The 17,770-nt window shown below is 37.1% G+C and overlaps 1 protein-coding gene across 1 annotated transcript in view; it reads right to left on the reverse strand.

Moving 5' to 3' along the window:
- Window positions 1-208: 208 nt before the first annotated feature.
- PAM (peptidylglycine alpha-amidating monooxygenase) overlaps window positions 209-17,770 on the reverse strand; it is a 77,517-nt gene continuing 59,955 nt past the window's right edge. Inside the window, exons 16-25 of the mRNA XM_082497971.1 lie at window positions 13,313-13,429; window positions 12,748-12,820; window positions 12,002-12,209; window positions 11,092-11,323; window positions 8,253-8,391; window positions 7,172-7,271; window positions 5,738-5,791; window positions 3,219-3,422; window positions 1,598-1,654; window positions 209-1,058 (exon numbers count right to left, since the gene is read on the reverse strand). Of these exons, the coding sequence (XP_082354097.1) occupies window positions 877-1,058; window positions 1,598-1,654; window positions 3,219-3,422; window positions 5,738-5,791; window positions 7,172-7,271; window positions 8,253-8,391; window positions 11,092-11,323; window positions 12,002-12,209; window positions 12,748-12,820; window positions 13,313-13,429 (1,366 nt within the window). The 3' untranslated portion in view covers window positions 209-876. The remainder of the gene's footprint in view (window positions 1,059-1,597; window positions 1,655-3,218; window positions 3,423-5,737; window positions 5,792-7,171; window positions 7,272-8,252; window positions 8,392-11,091; window positions 11,324-12,001; window positions 12,210-12,747; window positions 12,821-13,312; window positions 13,430-17,770) is intronic.

A 17,770-nucleotide genomic window follows, 5' to 3' on the forward strand; every position in this document is an offset into this window, starting at 1 on the left:
GTTGTACATGTATGTAAATCATTAGTCTTTAAAAAAAAACCCTTGTGACATACCAAAATATTTTTCCACCTTCCATACAAAATAGCACTTTTCCTCTGCTGGTAGAAGACATTAAAATTTTTACTGTAGTAAGTGGTCTGTGTAACTTTTACAGAAGTTGTATACAAAAAACTTAAAGGTGTGCAAAAATTCCAAAGTACACTCCAACTAATGCTCTGCAAATACTTTATTACACAAATTACATTCAGCTTCTGAAAATAGTGTTCTAACAGTGATACCATCTAAAAATAAGACATCCCAGAAACACATCAAGTTAGGAAGAAGAAAAAAAATTAAATAGAGACTTTTTTCTTTCCTTCAATGCAATATAATGTTAGTGATTTTAAAAAAATAGAAGAAGATTTAGCAGCTTCATTTTCTTGTGGCACTGTATTTTCTCTGTACTGCAACAGGTTAAGGACATTGAAGAGGAAAGGCACAAAACAGAAATTGGCAAATGAATAGTTATGGGAAAAATATTTTGATGAAGCAGATAGTAAGACTTATTTACAAGATCCCCAAGTTGATGAGAAAACGATGAGTTGATCCCCAAGAGATGAGAAAATACTACTGCTTTAAATCAGTGCTGCAATTTGAAGACTGTTTGCTTTATTAAGATGTTCACATAAAAAACAACGGCACTGATATGGAACTTCCGTACACTCCTCCACTTAAAAAACAGAAGTAAAACCAAACAAAAATTAAAGGAACCAGTGTACAGCCCCACAAAGACTAGTACAGTTTACAATTAAATACACAAAATCTTAAACGTGCTTAAGGGAAAAGGAATCTGACATTCTGGGTTGAATCATATAATGGAGAACTCAAAGGCTGGTTTCAGGACGATGAAGGTGCTGGTGGGGGTGGAGGCGCTGAACACTCTTCCTCTGAATCTGTGCCATCATCTTCATCTTTTTCTTGATCACTTCCTTCAGTGCTCAGTCGGTCAAACCCTTTTCGGCTGTAGCCTTTGTGACTCGCAAAGAAGTTCCCGAGGTTAAGGCCACCACCGCCTTTCCCTGTGGAAAGGAAAGGCTTGTCATAAGGTTTGCTTTGCTGTACCCAGGGGAAATAAAAATCTATCTACCCATTCAACAGTATAGTGGAGATGATGTTAAGTGTCCTTCCAGAAACTGTTTGTAAAGAGCCACAAAAGCCAAGTACAGAGATTCTGAAGGAGGACGGAAATTATTCCTTGAAAGTAGAAGTTTCAAACTATTTTTTTCAGCATCCGTTGTTTCATTAGGTCTTTAAGCAGGCTATTTGTGCTCCCACCAGTTTGCCCTTAGTCTCCAAGTGCTTCACTTTATTCACCAGATCCACAGATAACTCATTATAACAGCTACTGCTCTCCCACTGGTAGTGACACATCGTCTGCAGTGGGCAGATAATGATGGATGAAAGGTGTCGTAAAAGATATTTCCACAAAACATGTGAGGTTTGATCCCAATCCTTCCTCTGAGAAAGTTCCATCAAATCTGTTATTCAACTAGAATTGTGTACAGAAAAAAACCCTTCAGTTACTGTTCTTGAAAGATCTTCAATGACTTAGACTTACCTCTAAGTCTGCCTAAAATTCTGCCTGAACTTGAATCAAGTTTGTGTTCCCCATCAGCTGAAAAATAAAGTAGATTTCAAAAATAAGCTAAAATAATAATATTCTATGATTAAATAATTGTCTGTATTTTCTGATACAAGGCACAGACATTCAACAAATTGATCAGCAGCTCTATCAAGCCAAACTGATACTTTTCAGCTTCTTGATTAAGGTAAAATTATAGTTACTAACAAAATTATCATACCATGGATGTTCAGTTTATGTCAATTCAGCCATTAAGAAGATGCACGTTAGGTTATTTCTGATAATTTCATTCCCTCAATTGTTCACTTATGTTACTGTGAAGAGTTTACAGGAAGGACAAGAACCTTGTCATTTATAATGTGCACAACTACGTTCCAGCACACTGCAAAATACAGCTTGACATTTGAAACGGTAGTTTCCCTTCAGAGAAGATTGGCTTTCTAGAAGACATTGATCTGTAAATTTCTTCAGCTATTTTGGAGGAACTTTCTCTCCCCCCTCACAAACTATATCCTCCTCCCTGGTAACTCTTTACATCCTTCACCTGAAGAAAAATTAAATGCCATAACCAAACTGTGTCTTCCTATATACTACTCAGTTTCCATAAATCTGCGCAAGAAATTTATTTTTTCAATGTAACTGTATCATGCTCGTTGCCACAGTAAATTCAAGCACTGCTTGAATCCAAATGGAATGCAAAGATGCTGTTATAGATCATTTCCATTAACGGCAGTACTGCAGTAGTCTAGAAGGTTAGCACATTTGATGTGCTAAACATGGTTGAACACAAAGAGTCAGGAAGATGCACACTGAAATCTTCAAATAGAATACATCAAATTCAGTTGCACAGCAATATTACATCACTGAATTACCTACTCTGTCATAGTGGCAGAACTGTGTTATTTGTTTATTGCATGTACATTTTCTTCTCTTGATGAGAATAGCTCAATAAAACTATTTATGCGATACAAAATAACAAGTGTAATGATCAAAATCCTACTGCAATCTACCGGTTTCTCAAAAATAATATTATATAGTATGAATTAAGAACAAATTTACATAGCGTAAGTACCAATTAAAGCTCTCACAGCAATGAATGGAGGTGCATTATGGAAACATGCCTGACTCACAAAATGCACAAGGTAGTAGTGAACAATAATATATAAGCTCTTGTAAATGTTTTCTGTTTGCATTTTACTTACAGGTTTATGATACCCGTAGAGTCTTTTGTTTTCAACAGTTTAAAGATCTCAAACTGAAAGTCAAACTATGCTCAGAGTATTAAAATTTATGTATTCTAGACAGTAAAATGAATATATTCTAGTAATTTCTGACATAACAATTTTCGGCTTGACACCAATTAAAGTTTTAGATGCGTGTTCTGAAAAGGTGGTGGCTTGAGATGTAATATTAAAGGCACAGGGGGATGCAGTTGCTGTGTGCACGCCGATTCTTAGTTTGCATGCAGCATTGCAGTAACTGTTCAGAAGGGTAAAGGGACATTACGCCTCTCTCTTTATACCCTCATCCCTCAGTGTTCAGTGATGTTTTGAACTGGAATAGTAAAAGCCTGTTCCCTAGAGTTACTTATGGTTACCTCCATAGACAGTTGTCTTCCTCCACCGAATAAATACTAAAATTGCCAGCAGGACAACAACAGGGATAATTAGCAGAGTTGTAACAAGAACAAAGGAAACTCCGGTGCTGGTCTGTTGGACCAAATGTTGTTTTTCCTGCTTCTTTAGAGGGTCTGTTGATTCTGGGTTGTTTTTCAATCTGGCTTCTACAATTGTTTCTGATTCTTTAAAAAGAAGACAATTTCAGTATGTAATCCATACGCATCAAGCAACACAGAACAAGGCATTACAGAAAAGAACAAGCTGGAATACCTGCAGTGTTGAGCAACAAGGAAACAAAAGACAAACACTTATGGAGATATTTTTAGCTCTGGCTGATGTTATCCCAAACGCAAGGCAGAAGGAGTCTGAATGATATCACTGGCTAGCAAAGATGCCCTCCCTGTTTCTCAAATGGGGAAAGGAGAGGTGTCAGGGAGAGTTTTGAATTAAAAAAGTATCTATCATTTAAAATACAGGGAAATCCCCAAAAGATCTATTTTTGCAAATAGGCCCGTGATGTGGTATCAATTAAATAACTCCTTTTGATATATATAGATCAAGTATATGCTGTATTATCATAAAGGAGAAGGAAAGCATTTAAAGTTCTTTTTAATAAACTTTTGCCAAAGGGTTAAATTTTCAGAACTGCTACATCCCTTGAAAGAACTTTGTCTCTGTAAACCCGGAGAGCTTTTGAAAACTCCATCCAGTCATTCCTGACTAACTCATTACCTATCCACCTACAAGAAGAAACCCAATCTCATTAAAATCCTCTATGCTGTTTTGTGAGTGCATAAAGGATCACACGCTTTGTGCTTTTAACGAGTAAAACCATCTAGCCATATATTTTAAAGCCTGACTTCACTGCACGTCTTAAGCAGCAGCCGCATCAGAAACACACTCTGAATCAACTGTTTTGATACTGTATCAAACTTAAAATTACTTTCTATTCTGAAAGAAGAGCAAATGCTTCAGTTTACACTATACAGTAATACAGTAACAATGATATCACTGTTATCACTAACACAACCACAGCAATTGTAACATGCTGTCTGTTCAAGTACTAGTTATAGCCCACAGCAATTTTCCTCCACCATCTTGCCCATCTCTGGGGAAAGCGACAGTTCTCCACTTATTTTCCCCCACTTCACTGCAGTGCAAGCGACCCTAACAGTCTGTCACCCGGAGCCTGTGAAAGTGCACGCCACTCCTGTCCGTTTATTAAGCAGAGGAGGACACAAAGTCCATTGGCTATCTGTTTTCTTCAAGTGGAGTTGAAAGATGTTAATGTCAGTCTGTGTACCCTAAGCAGTTTTCGAGGCTGTTCCTTAAAAATTGTTTCTTACCCTGGTGACACCTATTGCATTTTTCTCTGTAACATTGGAAGTGTCAGCTAGCATGCTATCTTCCTAAAGAAAGCCAAAATGCATTAATATATCCCTGTATTTGCTGTACTGTGGATGCTGCAACGTCAACACTTCCCTTCTGAGTGCTTCAGGAGGGCTGACGTACCAACAAAGATAAAACAGAAGGATAACAGTTTTGGCAATAAGGATTTAATTGATTTATGATGTCAGCTCCTTTATTCTACATGCTTGCCATTGGCAGTTGGGATCTTTTGGTATTTTCCTCTGTATGCATACACACGGCTAAAGCAAATCCCACAAGCTCTGAACTCAGCCAAAGAAAAACAGTTAAGAACTTTTGAACACCTTATAAAGGCCACTCCATAGCCTGGTACTGTTTTTCTGAAAGGGAAATGAACTTTTCCTTTTCAACTTAAAAGACCTATGTAACAGAATACAAATGGTTCAAATTACTTTTCATCTTCATGAATTGCTATTTACCCCTTTCAATCTCCTCTACATGCATTTCTTTATCTCTACATGTTTTTATTTTCTTTTTGTTTTCTTTTTTTTTCATTTTCATGCAGATGAATTGGAAAAAAAAAAAAGAAAGCAGTAAACCTAGGGAAATAAATCTAAATAGATTTTTTTTTTTTTTTCCATATGGTGTGACTGGCAAGTCTGTGTACTGAAAGACTATGCAGAAAGATAAATCAATTACCATTTCAAATAACTCTTTTTTAGTGGTTGAGGGTTGTGGACCAAGGGAAGGGTGCTGGGGACTAACTGTCACTGTTATAATTCAGAGCTATTTCTGCATCTAAGGGAGCTGACACAGATACCAATCTGGACAATACCAGATGGTGGTACGGCATTAATCCACTAGTTAAATTTTTATCTTAGTGTCTGTGAAGCACTTGTCATCACTGAAAATGAAATGTTTAGATTGGCTGTAAAATAGCATCTACTAGGTAACACTGTTACAAGCTGCTTTCTAGTGCTTCCTATGCCAGCTCATTTTATCTGTATGAAAGGATGGTGAAAAATAAAACAGTTGAACTAGTTAGCATTTTTCCCTCCAACATGGCAGAAGCAGTCCTAGTCTATGTGAAAATACTGGTTCCTTCATTTCCATTATGAATCAGACTAACCTTTTATTTCCTGTACCTCAATACCAGCCTTTTTAACTGACCGATGTTCCATTTCTGTAAAACAAAATTATTCTTCAGGACAACTGACATTTCAGAAAGACGCTCAGTGACATTTTCCTGATAGCTTTCTCAAATGTACAGTACAATCCTACAGTAAACAATCCCATCAGCTTCTGAAGTTCACCAAGGAGAGTCAATATAAAGCATTCTATAGCTCACAAGGCCATGGAAAAAAGAAAGAGCTTGATTCATGAAAGGTGTTTGCAATAGTTAACAGAGAGATTTTATGGGCATGCATAAAGGTTCAGGGAGTCCCACAAAAATAAAACTGTTCGTTATAATAAAAATCATGATGGATTAAAGGCTGGAGGCTGGGCTGAATCAGTGCTCCTCAGCTACTGCAGTTTCATACTGCAGCAAAAGCTAAAAAGAAGATGATATACAATGAATTTCCTCATCTAACCTGTATGTGATGAATAATTCCATTATTTTTTTGTTCTCATGTTTCTTTGAATAAAAGGCTAGAATTGTTCTTGTTCAGGTTACTATATGCAGAAAAAGCCACATCCAGTCAGATTTACAACTTATCTGGTCCAGTTTCCTGTTATTAAGAGCAGCTGATACCAGATGCCCCAAAGGAAAACCCATGAATTATAAACAGACAAATATGGAATAACTAGCTTAGTCAGGAGTTCATTTATAACAGCAGACTCTTACTGGTTGACTAACACCCTGAAGCCTGAGGCTTTATCTCTCTCATACATTTTTTATCCAATATAATGTAACAGTGGATTATATTTTTATTCCTGTAAAATGTCTAATCTCTCTCTGAATCCTGCTAAATTGATGTCTGACTAATCAGGTCGCTCTCCCCGAAGTCAGGCTGCTTGCCTTGGGGGTTACTAGATTAAAACTGGGAAGTGCTTCCACTTCATGGAAATAGGACTTCAAATTATACTAGATTCGTTTTCTAATGATAAATACTCCCAATGAAATGAATATAAATTTTAAGTTGACCTGTGTTTTTACTTCAGCCTCTGGGAGTCTCCTATATGATAACCTCAAAGGAAGCAGTTGACTTCTCAGAAAGTGATACATTAAAATTAGTAAAATGCTAAAGAGTTATGCTTTTGTTTAAGCAGGTACTGACATGACAAGGGACAGATCTACCATGAGGCAAATGCATTTTGATTCCTCCTGCAACAAATGAAGTCAGGCGCTCAGGACTCTCCTCTGACAGAGCATGCAGCAATGCTGAAGAATGGTCTTTTAACAAAAACTGAGCAGTAGCACACAACTTCTGCAGGCAGAGCTTGTAGTGTACTTAAATCATGGTCACTAAGCCACCAGGCTCTTGGCTAGTGATATCAGATAACTGGCCCTGATCTGAAGACATAAAATGTGAAGTTGTGACATTAAAATCAAAAAACATACTCTCTGTGGATGCAAACTTCCACACTGCTCTGGCATGAACATCTCCAACGAATACTGTTTTATCTTCCGAAGCAACAACATCATGTGGCATCTCAAAGCTCTGTGAAGATAAGCAGACACAGATTACTCTTAAGTGTCTACACATTCACGAGGTCTCCTTAACCCTGAACTTGAGACTGGTCATATTCAGTCCTTAGACTGGAAAACAGAGCAGGTGCTGGTGTGAAGGCCTAATGTGAGTGAAGGGAGAGAAATTCCATCTCTGTCATATGTTTGCCTTCTCCAGGGATAACAACATGGAGATGATTCTTATGTATTCATGCTAAACAATTTTTATATTTATAATATTTTTATTCACATTCTTGCTTTCAATTTTATCCTGTAAGATATGTATTAAAAAAATCAGGGATCTTGTTTTCAAGCCCACATATTTAGTTTTTGTCACAGCTTGTATGCAACACAGCTATTTTCTATACTCGGAAAAAATAACTCGCTCTATATTATTTAAACCTGGACTGCAAATAACAGATTTCCAGAAATGGGAATCTTAACATTCATTCTTTAGTCTAAGTCAATCTATGGAAACTTTTTAAAATAAACATAATTTTTATGTGTAATACTGTATGAATGACATTTAGCCTTAACTTCCACACTAATCTTCTCTAAAGAAGGGATGTAACCATACAGTTGAATATTATTTCTGCTTAGGAGCATACTCTAATTTTTGACAAATTACTAGCATCTAAATATACAAATATTTAAAATTGTTCATTCTTCTCTTAAATTAGCTTTTAAGAACTGTCTGACTGCAGTGAAGTAGGCTTGTCCTGACTGAAGGTATTATCTGTAGGAATCATCTTGAGGGTAGTATAATTTTCAAACGTGTACCACCTGTAGAAACTAAGACCCAAAATTCTCGTGTCTTTATTAAGCTATTATTATAAAGAATTCCGTTTTAAGACCTTACATTAGAAACCATCTTATTCCCTGTAATAGTCTTAGGAAAGTTGGAGAAGTAGGATGTTGCCAACATTCTCAAACATGTAATGATATGCACCAGATGCTCTGTGCAATACTCTACCTTTCTAAGCGGAATGAAAGTATCAAGTATTTCTCCAGTAGAGAAGTTCATCACAAATCCTTGCACTGGTTCTGCCTGCCCAGGATAAGGCTTTCCATTAACTGCAAAGAGGAGACCACCTGCAACAACATTAGGTTTGCTTTAATAACCCCCACATAGCAAACTACAGGGAAGATGAATCGTAATAGTATAGATGAAAAGAGGCTGTTTGAGAGCAAGAGAGTGACAGACAGAAAAGTAACTCAATAGGAAACTGAATCACAAGAGGAAAGTTAAGTAAGGTATAACAGGTGGAAGTTTGGCATTTAAAAGATGAACACACATTCATTACAGATTGGTTAATTGTAAATAGAATATGAAAGCATTAAAAAAACAATCTGAAGAATGCTTTGCTAAGGATGCTTGATCTGATAACGAAAAGTTCTTTAAATACATCAAAAGCAGAAAGTCAGCTAGGAAATCCATGGTACCACAAGAGGAGAAGGTGTGAAAGGGGGACTCCAGGACGAGGGGCCTGTGGCACAGAAGCTCACTTCTTCTCAGTTTTTTCTGTTGAATAAGCTGGGGAGATTCTGACACTCAATTTTTTTCATAGCAAAGAGGTCAGAGGAGCCAGCTTAACTGGAAGGAGATACACAAAAGGTGTTAGACAAGTTGGAGCGTAATAATTTACTAGGTTTGGATGGCATTCACTCAAGTTCAGAAGGAAGTAAAATGTGAAATTACAGACCTCAGGCCAAGCTGAGTGACCTAGCACTGCAAACAGCCACTCCTCCAGAATACTAGCAAACTGCCAAAGTAACGCCCATCTACAAGAACGGCTCAAAAGAGTGCCTGTGACCTACACGTCAACAATTCCGGCATCCCTCCCCAGTAAGATGGTAGAATCCATAATGAAGAATACATCATGGGTAAGGGCGGTGTGTTGGAAACAAGATGGTATGGCTTCTCTAAGGGGAAATTGTGCCACACCTTGGAATGGGAAGAAAGAGCACACATGTAAATGAGATTCTGCAGACATACTTGGAGTTTTAGAGAACCTTTGACAACGTTGCGCATCAGAGGTTGTTACAGAATGTGAGTTGTCCCAGGGTTGAATGAAAGATCCATTAATAAACAGGAAGTAAAGAGCAGATCTTAAGAGCAGAGCATATAATTTTTCAGGACAGACAAGCCTGAGTGGTGTGATCCTGTAGGGATCAGAGCCAGAAACAATTTCATTCAGTAGTCTTCATCAGTGACCTGAAAAATGGGGTGAACAGTGACATCTCCCAGTCTGAGGAAGGTACTAAGATCTGCAGAGTTGTCAAAACCTTGATGATATGGAGAAAGACCGGAAAGACTTTTTATAAGGTTAAGTGAGTTGTCAAACAGATGGCATAAGAGTTTCAGCAAGGACAAATGTCGAGTGATGCTTCTGCAAAAAAAATAATATAGATCACGCCTGCATGACGTTTAGCTTAGAACTAGCAGCTACAACCCAGGAGAGACACCTCCAAACCACCACTGAAAGGTCTCTGAAATCTTTGGCTCCACATACAGTGACAGCCAAAATGTCAAGAGAATGTTTGGCATCATCAGGAAGAGAATTAGGAATGGAGAGGAGAGTTCTGTCGCTATGCAAAAACTTAGCATGCCCACATCTTGCGTACTGAGTGCTCTTTTACTCTCTGCATCTCAAGAAGGTCCTAATGAAATTAAAGATGCTAGAGGAGAAAGGCAACTACAATAGTCAAGGGATCAACGCAATCAAGTGGCTTACAGTGAGAGACTAAGGTGTCTGGGGATCTTTGGTTTGGAGAGGAGAAGGCTAAGAGGCAGCAGATACGGGGAGTGTGGAACTGTTATTCACCAACTCCCAAAGTACTAGGACCGAGAAGCACTCAATGAAACTAGGTCACTTTTTTAAATTAAAAGAATAAAGTGTGTAGAGAACATCTGGAGCCCGTAACTGCAGGAGGTCAAGGAGGCAGACACTACAAAACAGTTCAAAATGGGATTAGGAAAACTCATGGGCAGTAGGTCTATAGAAAGATATTATGAAGAAGAGGTCAGGAGCTCTTAACACCCGTAAATAAAGTGCTTGTTGTATGCATGGGGAGTAGGAGAGGAATGGACAAGAAAATGCAGCTAGGCTTACGCATTCTCCTTAGAATGCCTCTCTTGCTGCCACTGTCAGAGACAGAGCTACAGGTATCAAGTATCTCATTCAGTACAGCGTTTCTTATGGTCTTGGCAGATGCAAAAGAGATAACCCTGATATGAAATTTTATATCAACTGCAGAGTCAGGAGCCTGACATGCCCAAATTCCTCATCCATTTCTTGACATTTACATGGCCTTCAGTATCGGTATTAAAAATCTAACCCCAAAACTTAACGCAGTAATTGTTGACCATATTATGATATTAAAAACTACAACTTTTTCAAACTGTTTTCTTTTAGGTTTTGGTTTTGTTTTTTTTTTTTTTTTTTTTTATGAAACCCAAAACTTTTCTTCATAGTTTGGAACATCTTTATTTTGCTTTCATCAATGGAGCTTGAAATTACTATCTTAAAACATTATTATTAACTGATTATTGACTGTGCAGTCACTAGGAAGCAAACAAGATCATCTACCTGTTGACATCACATTTAGGGAGTCTAATCAGTCATTTCTCAGAAGCAGAGACTATATGCAAACTTTCCTCATCCCATAAGCAGGAAAACAGGATAGTTCTAACATTTCCCTTTACATCAGCTCTACTTTGAAAGAGAATATATAGCTGGTCTAAGATAACATGATGGCACTCTTCACAAAATAACACTGTGTACTGCGGCATACTGGCATAAAGCAACTACTTGAAATCTGAAGTACAGGAAAAAAGATTACCTGGAACATATGAAACTGCAAACAACTCTCTTCCAAACGATTTGTGCTTGATCTCTCTTATGAACTCCCCAGTCTCTAACCTGAAGCACTGAATTCGGCCGTTTTCCCTGTCTGCAACACACAGCTGACTGAAGTCGGGGATAAGGGCTAAGCTGTGAGGGATATGAAACTGTCCGGGTCTGGCTCTGCCTAAAGACGTCTCTGCAATACAAAATAATCCAAGTTTGTGTTAAAGTATGCACTGAAACTCATCAGTTTTGCTTAGAAACGGCAATATGTCACATAACGCAATACAACATTGGGAAAATAATAAAGTCGGCTTGCTTTCTGCTCCTAGCAGTTTTACTCATTTAGGTAGTCTGTGGTAGTCTTTTGTGCTGTCTTTGTAAATCCTAAATTTATGGCTTCACTATTTCCTGAAATACTTGGCATAGCTTAAAGCCTGATACATACATCTGAGTCAGGCAGAAATGTAATTAGTCATAAGACTTAAAATAGATGGGATCAGGGCATAAATCTTGCAAAAATGGTAAAGGCTTATGCTATTTCATCAAATGTTTAGGAAAAAAGTAAGTTTTTTGTGAAAGTCAGAACATTTTCCTGGTAAGGCAGCACATGCTAATACTCGTACTGAAAGCACGCTAACAAATTCCCATTTTTTATCTTTAGTGAATAATGTAACTACTATAAGTAGCTGAATGAATAGAAGAGAGAAAATTGGAATGCAATGACAAGGCTGGAATTCAGCTAGGGTCTGGAAGGTATTTCAGTAATTGAAATTCATAAATAAAAGTAATAGTAACATCAGCAATCTCATGGTTCACAGTGCGTTCATGATAACAGCAGTATGGGTAAAGTACCAAGAGCTCTGATCTGTACCTTCTCCCCACTGCATCACGTACAATCCATTTGGAGAGAACTGAATGATTCGACTGTTACAGTAGCCATCAGAGACATAAATGCTGCCAGTGGTCGGATCCACGGCCACATCAGTTGGTTGACAGAAATGATTTTCGTCACTGCCTGGTTGCAAAGCCACTCCTAATACCAGTAATGGTTCTTTGTCATCTGCTCCCAGTTTGAAAACCTTTTTTTCAGTCAATGGGAAAAGAAAAGAGGTTTCAGTTATGGAAGGTGAAATGTAAGAGGGATGACTGCTTATGGAAAAATATCTATTGCTGTGCATAAAATGCATTTATATACCAAACATAATCTTAATATATTGACTATGACATCTATTACCAGTTTTTCAGTACTGTCGATTCTAGGAAATTTCACGTAAAGTACAAATTTCCTGTGATTACAGCAAACGAATTACTTTCACATTCTGGATTTAAGTAGCTAGGAGAATTGATAAGCAAAGATGTAGCAGAAAAATCTATTCTTTAAAAAAAAATAATAATTCTTTTAAAACAGATACTTTTATTTCTGAATACTATGTACGTGTAGCTAATTACTCAACACAACCATATTCCATGAAGGCCACAGGGGTCAATTTCTGTAGGCATATTCTTAATGTTTATCTTAACAGGCCTAGATAAATAATTTATGTCAAGTCTCTAGGAAAACAAAAACATTTTTTCACAAAATATTAAGATCCTGGTATTAAAGCTTCAAAAACATACCTGATGGAGAGCTACATCAGTGACCCAGTAGTTACCATTTTTATCTATACTCAAACCATGTGGTAAATAAAATCTGCAAGCACAAATATAGAAGAATCAAGTTAAAAACATCTTTCAGGAAGAACAATGTGATGATTTCACTTTTTATCTACAGATCCACAAATACTGCACATACGAACTATTTGTAGTATTTAATGAAAAAGATAGCTTTACAGAACAGAATTTTCTTGACAAGAGTGTCTCGGCTTTGAAATTCAGTTTCTCTCTGGTATTTCACACACGCTGATATTTGGTATCTTTAAGGACAATATACAATACTTACGAGCTCTGCATTTATGTTAATCCGGCTGATAGATGAAATTGTATGAATTGCTAGAAAGCAGAGGTGGTAAAGAAGGCAAACTACTTTCATTAGTTGTTGGTTTTTTAATTATTATTTATTTATTAATTTAAATAAACTCAGAGGCTGCAATCATACAGTGTAATATAAAGCATGTGAAAATGTGTTTGGGGAGTAAAATACACAGAAGTGTTAGTTCTATTAATAAAGGCAAAAATAACTTACAGACTTTTGCCCATGGAATGAAGCAGTTTTGCATTACTTGGATCCAGGACAAGAATTGTGTTCTGTTCAATTGGTCCAAGTCCTCTTTGCTGATAAACAAATTTGCTGTCAAAGGAACTACACAAAAATAGCAGAATAGAAAGCCAGCGTTAGAAGGTTCTGTTGATGAACAATGCGCGCACCTTAAAGCCAAGTTTTGCAGTTTAATTGCAGTATGGGGTTATTGGCTTCTTTTTTTTCTATAAACAAGCCTTATTACATTACTGTATGATCATAAGAGTTACAGTGTTGGATGTCTGCATTTCCTACTGAGGTTATGACTTCCAAACTAAAGGACCACCAAATCAACACAGCAACAATTAAGATAAACCTAAAGCAAGCAAGCAAAAAAAAGGCCTCCTTTCCCCCCCCCCCCCCTTCTTTGCTGTCGCAAATCAGAAATCGGAAATTAAACAATGTAGCTTAAGTAAAAATACAGCTAATCACCAGGGCATAGTTGCCAGTGAAAACAGGTATAGTTTGTACTGTATAAGGCAGTGTGTGTGTTTGTGTGTCATCTTCTTTCTTTTTTTCAAACACAGTTCAATATTTTGCTAGAGCTTACTACTGGAAAATTGAGGTCTTAAGGTTCTTACCCTTTTCAGAGTGTACTTGCAGGAGACTATAGGATATGATGTGTATTTCCCCTACCCTCACAACTCCACTCATTTTTCAGGGTACATGGTATATATTATAAACAACATTTAAACATGTCACTATTTCAGACATTAAGAACCATTTACTAGGCATAGAATTATCACACACTTAACAAAGAATAAAAAATATAGTACCCCTACGGAGAAGTTGGCTATTACTCTAACCTGTGGAAATATACATTCAGCATTTAGTGAAGGTAAGTAGAGTGTAAAATATTTTGAACAAAATTTAAATCTAAATGTTAGAAAGTGGTATTTGACTGTGGATGAAAAATGTGCAAATACAAGACATACTCCCCCCTCCCACCTTGTATTTTTAAATCCATTTGTTAATCCCATGAGAAATCCAGCTATGATTGATGCAACTTTGTAAACAGGAAGATACTCTGTAGTCACGGAGAAGGCTATTAAAACTTTACATTGTACAGTCCTAGCAGCCTCACCTCTCTATAACATCAAATATTTATACGCCTAGAATTTTCAATGTGGAAAAGCATTGCTGGCCACATATATAACTAGAAAAATCTATGACAGGATGTGTTTAAGTTTCTGCATAGGCTATGATTAAAAAATAATGTTTAGATATTGCCATTATGCATGTTAACTATCTGTGACTATCTACTTAATTTCTGATAGAAAGTCCTCTTCACAATGAACGGGTTAGCACAAGGTGATAGTTACTAAAACTCTCTACTGAGCCCTCCTAAGCACTCTGCCATGATGCTATAGGGATACAGAGTAAACAGTACTGGCACACAATGGCCTGCTGATGTGTATCTGGCTTGTTTGACTGCGGTTCAGCAGGTGTTCTTTTATTCTTTACCATTACTGACAGTAATCTTCTGTGACAAGTTCTCTTGGTTTTAAACAGTATTATTTAAAACAAGTCTAAAGCTCGTAAGGGACTTGCTTTAGGTATGGATGACCAACCACAACTGGAGAATCAACACTGGACAGACTGAACTAATGTTATTATTAACGTTATCATTAATCAGCACAGCTCATCACAGAAGAGAATCTTGGTGACAGCAGGCATTGTACGAAAAAGTCCATAGAAAACGAGATTGTACCCCTGGAGAACTGACTATCTAGACAACTTAAAAAAAATGATTTGCTTTCTGTATTATTATTTTGGATCTTAGTAACAGTGCTGTCTGGACTTTTAAGTTTTCCCTGCTAACAACTACCCAGCTTTTCTGGGAAATGAGTGTTTTCAGTGTAAATAAGAGATTCTATGGTATTTTATGCAAAGGAAGCCTAGTGAACTTTGAAATGAGTTTATGGGAGCGATCTTCCATGCATCTTCTCCCTGGCAAATTTCCTTTTCTAGGAGAAAGTCTGGCATGCTACAGAATCACAGCCACTCTTTCCTTCCCAGCGTTTAAGACCAATTTCCCAGGTAGCCAATGTTCCTTTGTTTCAACTGATAAATGAGGACATAAACAATGCTGACTACTGCTAGCTTAAAAGAAGCAAGACCAAAACCAACTGAACAAAATAATGAAACACCTTACTATTATATGTCATATTGCTCTGCAGCATGGTTTTCTAATAGGTTCTGCAGTTTGATAGTGAAGGGCAACTAAAATACGCTGCATGTGTCACTACATCTAATTTCAAACCTCAGCTATTTTTCTACTTCTCAGCTGGCCACTTCACACTAATACAAACAAAGTACTGCTAAATCTAATGTCCTTCTGGTGGGCTACATATTAAATTTAGACAGACCACCTGATCTCATAACCCCTGAAGCTCAATTCTTGATCAATATCCATCACCACTGTGGTACTATGCTCAGCCTAAATTAACCTGCCTGGCTTGTTAAGAATGCAGTTTACATTCTTTATTATGTCTTTTATAAATGGCATGAATAGTATACATTTTTCATCACAAAATGCAAAATAACTTCCAAGTGATTCATTGCTTAGCCAGCTGAATAGTTCTATTTTTTTTCATTCTGAACAGCACAGGCTGCATATAGCAAAGACTGTTCTGAAACTGAGGAGACTATGTGGTAGAAAAACCTGACTCATTTAATAGGATTTTTTTTTTTCTTTTAATCATGCACAGAAGGAATGCTACAACCACTGAAAAGCTGCTACGCTATCACAGGGCTTGTCATTGCATAACTGCTTTTGTGTTCTAAAGCAGACTGAAGTTGCCTTATAAAACAGCATAGACCGTTCATTCAGCTATATTTAGTTGAATGAGAATCCAGCTTTTATGACTGTATTAATAATGAATCGGGAACATTTGTGCATTGCCTAACAGCACAGATAATTTTTGTTTAATTTGTTTCCATACTATGCTGGTGAAGCACTGAAACAGAGAAAACAAATTCTGGGCTTTCAGGCTTGATTGATTCATCGTGTTTATGATTTGGTAAAGAATGTTATACTCAATTAACTGCATATTTGCAGCTAATGATAAACATTACCTGAAAAAGTCTGATAACTTCTTATCCCAACAGTCACGATAAACCGCATTCAAGTACTCTTTTTTTGTTGCTTTTCATTGAAAAATGAGAACACATATACTTCTTCCTTTTCAGCACAACCATGAACGGGTTCCCAGACCTTTCGTATGCCCATGACATACCCAAAGATAAAAAGGGAAGGCTGACTGGCTGAGCACAGTTCTGCGTGCCTCTTCTCTGTGCCACAAGATAGGCAAGAACATCTTAACCACAGGCATGTTTTCTAAACATATTGTTTTAAAGTCACAGTACTCTATATACAGGCCTATGAAAGTTTTAGCTTATGTGATTTAAGGGTTCCTACCAACACTAGCTTTCCTATCTATCGATTAACTGTGCAACATAAGAAGAAGAAAAAAAACCCACAACACAACTTTTGAACAAAACCCCCTCTGAAATTAATTAGGATTTCATGTGTAGTTATCTTTATGAAAGGCCCATAACCAGCTTCAATTAACAGCAGCTCATCTTATATCTTGGTTACGTATCTGGGACTGAATGCTTCTGATGATATTTATAAAGCCAGGCAGTTCCACTTTGTTCCAACTTCAATCCCAACATGATGGCAAATACTGCAAGCTCCCACACAGGACAGATTAACACTATTAATACTAAATATAGGATAAATTGTGTTTCTGGGAAGTCTGATAATCACAGGCTAGAAATACTCAGAATATGAACACGGGCTGCCATCAAGGACAGGGCTGAGTTAAGTGAACCTGTACTGTTACCTGGTACAGCTGGTAGGTATATGGACTTACAGACTCCAGACCACAGCCCCGACCTTCTTCTGCATCCACAAAATGAGATAGTTGAAGTTCAACCTGTCTCTTGACATGGTTGATTCATTACACTTACTTGCTATTTTACGGAACGTCAATGTTTTTTTGTTTTATTTAAAATCTGTAGGCTTTGCTTGCTCTCAAACTCCAGTTGTGTGCTCTGGGTTGTGTGTATACCTCACTTGCCAGACGCTCAAAAATAAACATTTCAGAAGTAAGAAATGAATATAACTGCCAGCCTATTTTCAAATATCTTTTCAATTCTTTCTTCAATGACACAAATAACAGCACTTATGTTTCATGTGTGGGAGGATGAAAAAACCCAAATCAATATCAGCTCTTACTTGAAGCTTGAGTAATACAAGTTTCAGCATACGTCATCCTTTCAAATTTTATAGTCTATATTTATATACACTTGAGCTGAAGAGATCATTGATATAATGCACAAGATGATTGCCTTATCTGCTGCATTATGTTATTTAGCTAAAAACCCTCAAAACTTACT

The sequence above is a fragment of the Vanellus vanellus genome, assembly GCF_965231255.1.
Source record: "Vanellus vanellus genome assembly, chromosome: Z".
NCBI lineage: Eukaryota > Metazoa > Chordata > Aves > Charadriiformes > Charadriidae > Vanellus > Vanellus vanellus.